This window comes from Phoenix dactylifera, unplaced genomic scaffold, assembly GCF_009389715.1.
Source record: "Phoenix dactylifera cultivar Barhee BC4 unplaced genomic scaffold, palm_55x_up_171113_PBpolish2nd_filt_p 000371F, whole genome shotgun sequence".
Classification (NCBI taxonomy): Eukaryota; Viridiplantae; Streptophyta; class Magnoliopsida; order Arecales; family Arecaceae; genus Phoenix; species Phoenix dactylifera.
In genome coordinates this window covers 80,344-85,613 of record NW_024067823.1, presented here as the reverse complement: position 1 = coordinate 85,613, position 5,270 = coordinate 80,344, and the positions used below count along the sequence as shown (strand labels likewise).

General features: G+C 36.8%; 2 protein-coding genes across 2 annotated transcripts; both read right to left on the bottom strand.

The window, feature by feature from the left end:
- Positions 1-1,089: 1,089 nt before the first annotated feature.
- On the bottom strand, positions 1,090-2,261 carry LOC120105791. The gene is made up of 2 exons (XM_039118531.1): positions 1,795-2,261; positions 1,090-1,712 (listed from the first exon to the last, which is right to left on the bottom strand). Exons 1-2 carry the CDS (start codon positions 2,199-2,201, stop codon positions 1,397-1,399), a joined length of 723 nt encoding a protein of 240 aa, XP_038974459.1. The 5' UTR covers positions 2,202-2,261; the 3' UTR covers positions 1,090-1,396.
- A 53-nt stretch (positions 2,262-2,314) lies between these two features.
- Positions 2,315-4,088, bottom strand: LOC120105800. The gene is made up of 2 exons (XM_039118544.1): positions 2,463-4,088; positions 2,315-2,335 (listed from the first exon to the last, which is right to left on the bottom strand). Exons 1-2 carry the CDS (start codon positions 4,086-4,088, stop codon positions 2,315-2,317), a joined length of 1,647 nt encoding a protein of 548 aa, XP_038974472.1.
- Between the last annotated feature and the right edge of the window lie 1,182 nt (positions 4,089-5,270).

Here is a 5,270-nt window from a genome sequence, read left to right as displayed (position 1 = left end):
ATTGTATCCTCATGATTTTGCACTGCACCATTCATTTCTTCATCATTTATTTCTTCATTTGCATCCAACTCTTCAATCATGTCCCCATCAGGAATGTAATCATCATCATCATGACATTCCTCGACACGCTCAGGCAACCTAGGAGGTTGAGGAGGAACTTGAGTAGCAGCCAGTATTAAAGCTGCTTTTTCCATTACCTATTGCTTTCCCTTTTTTCTTGGCCATAACTGCACAACAATAAAAAGTTATAGTTATTTCACAATGTAAATGTCAACAAATTCAATCAAAATAAAGAACAATCAGTGGACCTGTTGCTTTCCCTTTGCTCTTTCTCATGTCTGCACAACTATAATTTATAAGTCTAAAATTAGTTATATTAGCATTCATAAATATGCATGTTGTATTTTAATCTTCCTCAGCCTCATGCTCCTCTTCCTCAGTTTGTTCATCTTCAAAATCTTCTTCTTCATCCTCAAGATCCTCTTCCATTTGGTTAGTTGTCAACTCAATTTCTGCTGCATCAATATCTTCTGCATCTCTATTAACACCAACCAAAATGTCTGGGTCATCAAGCTCATCTGTCATCGAGATTGGGGTAGGAATCCTGTAGTTTTCTTCTTGATAAAAATCAGAAAAATTTTCTTCTGTCCCACTAGGAAGGAACCTACCTCTAGCTTTTGTCTTAATTACTGCCCACCACAATCTTCGATTCTTCTTCTTACCTGGGTAACCAGTATAGAACACCTGATGTGCTTGTTGAGCTAATACAAACGGATCATTGGTTGGAAGTCTTAGTTTGTAATTGATCTCAACGAGGCCATGTTGAGGATGCACTTTCATACCCTTATCTCTGTCATACCAGTCACATTTGAATAACACTACTTTATTACCGATCCCAAAATAGTCTAACTCGATAATGTCAACCAACATCCCATAATAGTCACTCTCAAAGTCATTGTAACTGCTTCCCTTAATGCACACACCACTGTTGAAGGTTCTTTTATCCTTTCCATATTCTTTGGTGTGAAATCTGTACCCATTCACAAAGTAGCCTTTATAACATTTAACTTTATTCCCAAGGCCATATGATAGGTCCTTTAAGCGCCCATCAACATGATTTTTACTGTCATTAACCTAGCATGATAAAAATAATATCGTAAGAATAAATCAAGTGAAAGTCTAATTTATTATTATATTTATGAATTTACAGCTCACATATGATCTAAACCAAGCCGGAAACTCCATTTCGCGTCGTCTTTCCAAATCAATTTGGCTTATATTTGGACAAGATTGACGGATATAATCATCAAAATACCTACAAGACAAAAGCTATAATCACATATATTGTACTCCATATGCATTTTTAAGCATGATTATAATTAAGTACTTGTGTAACTTACTTTCCAAAAGGTTGAACCTCTACACAATTAAGAAGAACATATAACTCAGCAGCATTAAACTCCTGAGTAGTCAAATGCCTTGCAGAAGGTTTTCCAAAAGGTCGACCTTGATGAGTAAAAATGGATAGACGATCCACGAGATCAAACTCCCCTTCATTTTCATTACGGGGAACTTGATTTAACCTCGTTTGTATAGAAGGCTCAAAATAATGCGAACAGAAAGTTGATATTTCTTCTATAATGTAAGCCTCGACAATAGAACCTTCAATCGATGCTCGATTCTTTACCTTCTGCTTTATATCATGCATAAGCCTATAAATAAGATTAATATGTTAATTTCTCAAATTTAATGGATACAAAGAAACTATATTAATGGATTTACAGAAATTGTTACCTTTCAAAGGGGTACATCCATCTGTACTGCACGGGCCCCCCAACCTTAGCTTCATAAGCTAGATGAACAGGTAAGTGCTCCATTGAGTCAAAAAATGCAGGAGGGAATATCTTCTCAAGTTTGCAGAGAGTTACCACAATATTTTTCTCAAGAACCTCCATATCTTGGACACGCAAAGTTGTGCTGCATAAATCTCTAAAGTAACAGCTTAATTCTGTCAATGCATCCCACACTGGTGCTGGCAATACTTCACGGAATGCAATTGGAAGCAATCTCAGCATGAAAACATGACAATCGTGACTTTTTAACCCGTAAAACTTATAATCATCCAGGTTAACACACTTCGATATGTTTGAAGCATATCCATCAGGCAGTCTTAACCCTTTCACCCACTCGCAGACCTCCATTGCTTGGTCTTTGGACAATACATAGGAAGCTGGAGGCTTAACTAGCTTTCTATTAACAAATTGAATCCTCAACTTAGGACGCTTGCAATACAACTCCAAATCTTGCCTTGCTTTCACATTATCTTTAGTCTTCCCTTTTACATCCATACAAGTGTAAAATATATTGAGAAACACATTCCGAACAATATGCATGACATCTAAATTATGTCGAATAAGTAGTGTATGCCAATAGGGCAACTCCCAAAATATGCTCCTTTTCACCCAATTATGATCTTTACCGAATCCAGGAATGGTGTGCTTAGGAGCTTTCAAACCAAAAGTTATATTAGGCAAAGCAGAGATCCTATTTTTCAACTCCTCACCAGACAGTCGACGAGGTGGGGGGTCTGTCTCTATTCTACCGTTGAAGAAACTATCAACTTGGTATCTGTATGCATGGTCCATGGGCAAGAATTGACGATGGCAGTCAAAAAAAGAAGTCTTCCCACCATGTTGTAGTGTAAATGTTTTTGAGTTCTCCATACAATACGGGCAGGCCAACTTTCCATGCGTACTCCATCCTGAAAGCATGCCATATGCAGGAAAATCATTGATAGTCCATAATAAAACTGCCTTCATTTGAAAATTCTCTTTTCTAAAGATGTCATAAGTGGTGACCCCTACTTCCCATAATATTTTAAGTTCATCAATCAAAGGCCTAAGCAAGACATCAATACTTTTGCCAGGGCTCTTAGGTCCAGAAATGACTAAACTTAGAAAAATGTAGGGTCGTTTCATACATATTGATGGTGGAAGATTGTAAACTGTTACGAAAACTGGCCAACAAGAATAAGGACGAGCTGATTGGCTAAAGGGGTTAAATCCATCCGTACATAACCCAAGTCTAACATTACGAGGCTCGGTAGAAAAGGATGGATGAATGCGGTCAAAGTGCTTCCAAGCCTCCCCACAAGCAGGATGCACCATCTCATCTGAATCACCTCCCTTCACATGCCATGACATGAGTTCAGCCGTTCTGCTTGACATAAAAAGCCTCTGAAGTCTTGGTGTTATTGGAAGATATCGCAACCTTCTATAAGGAACATCTTTTCTTCTACCACCACCATCATTTCTTCTGAGTTTATAACGAGGATGACCACAAATAGTACACTCAATCAAATTCTCTGTTTCCTTATAGAATAGCATACAATTATTCTCACAAACATCAATACTTGTATACTCCAACCCCAACTTCCGAAGCATCTTCTTTGATTGATAGAAATCAGAGGGCAGCTTCTCACTTTCCGGCAACATATTCTTCACTATTTTCATGATTCGATCATAGCAAGATATACTCATATTAAATTCAGACTTGCAATTTAATAATTGACTAATAGCAGATAACTTAGAGTGTTTTTTACACCCTTCCCACAAAGGTACTTCTGCATCTTTCAACAAAGAATAAAAATCTGCAGCATCCTTATTTGGCTCTTCCTCATGATTAACTTCAAATGCACTTCTCAAATGAAGTTCCTCTTCTGGACCCATAGCTTCCATCACCATGGTTCTATATTGCTGACCATGTTCACAACCAACATCCATTGATGTGGATGCTTCTACTGCACTTGTACTTACAGGAGCAACTGCACCAAGTAACTCCCCATGTGCAAACCATGTTGAATATCCCGGTGTAAACCCCTTTCTCAACAGATGAACATTGACCGTATCACGGTTAAGAAATTTCTGGTTGTCACATCTTATACAAAGGCATCTAATCTTATCACCACTACAATACTCTAACTGAGTAAATGCAAACTCAAGGAACCCTTTAACTCCATCACAGAACTCAGCTCTTATATAACCATTTTCACTAAGTCGGTGGTACATCCAATTACGATCAACTGACATAGTTCCTCTAAAAATCAAAAAAATAAAACAACATAAGAAAGCCTAGAAAATATTAGAGAGATGATAAAAAAGAAAACAACATAAGAAAAACCGAACCATTAAAAACACGAAAGGCAAGATCGTAAAAAATGTAAAAGAAACAAAAACTGGTATGATATTTATGAAGATGAGAAGTTATCATAAGCATGACAAAAATAAGTCATTCAATCTTGTCCCAGCATCATTGACATTAAGAAGGCATTCAATCTTTACAAAAAACTGAACATAAGGAATTAACCTTTACAAGTTATCTGTTCATTCATCTAATACCAGCAATATTCAAAAAGCATTTAATCTTTACAAAGACAAGGAATACAAGTCAAATCATCCAAATTTACATATGGAATACTATCTGCTTCACATAGAACAAATGTGAATATACATGATCGCCTCTGATGCTAGGAAAGCATGGTACTTCTTAGCAAGCTTTTTGACCAGCTTCTTGATTGCACACTGGAAATAACTCACAACCATGAAGCAACACCACTTTCCACCACTTTCCATTATTCCTTGCAGATGAACAATGATTGTAAAAATGAATAACATGACGAAAAAATTAAAATCCATGAACTTTACATAATCCCAACCCATCAACCCTCAAAATTACAACAATAATCAGTGAAGCAGTCTAAATATATGCAAACCATTGGTAGGACTAACAAATGTGTCAGAATAAAAATGCATAATATTAAGGAGCTCCTCAAGTACAACATTATTTTTGTCTATTTTAGCAACAGTAAATTCGACACAGTGCCCGTATCATGATTTATCCAACCAAGTGATGTGTCCAAGTATCATAATAAAAGCAGCTACTCAGATATATCATAGTTGCTTTCGTCTATTTTAGCAAAAAAAAAAAATCCCTCCTCTCTTTCTCTGTCTATTTTTGTTTAGATGGCATGTTTATTTATTTATTATTTTCCCCCAAGACAAGTAGGGGCTAACACCCCACCTTTTCTACTCTATACAACCTTAGGGGCTCACTCTAACCAGAACCGAACTACCGACTTCTTGCGCAAATGGCAAGAGATGATGCTATCCGAGTAACTACTCGGCAGTACGATTGTTTAGTAATCGATCCTTCAAACTTGTGTCAGCTCTTCTTCTTACCATGCTATCCTCAAATTTTTTTAATGCTCCTTT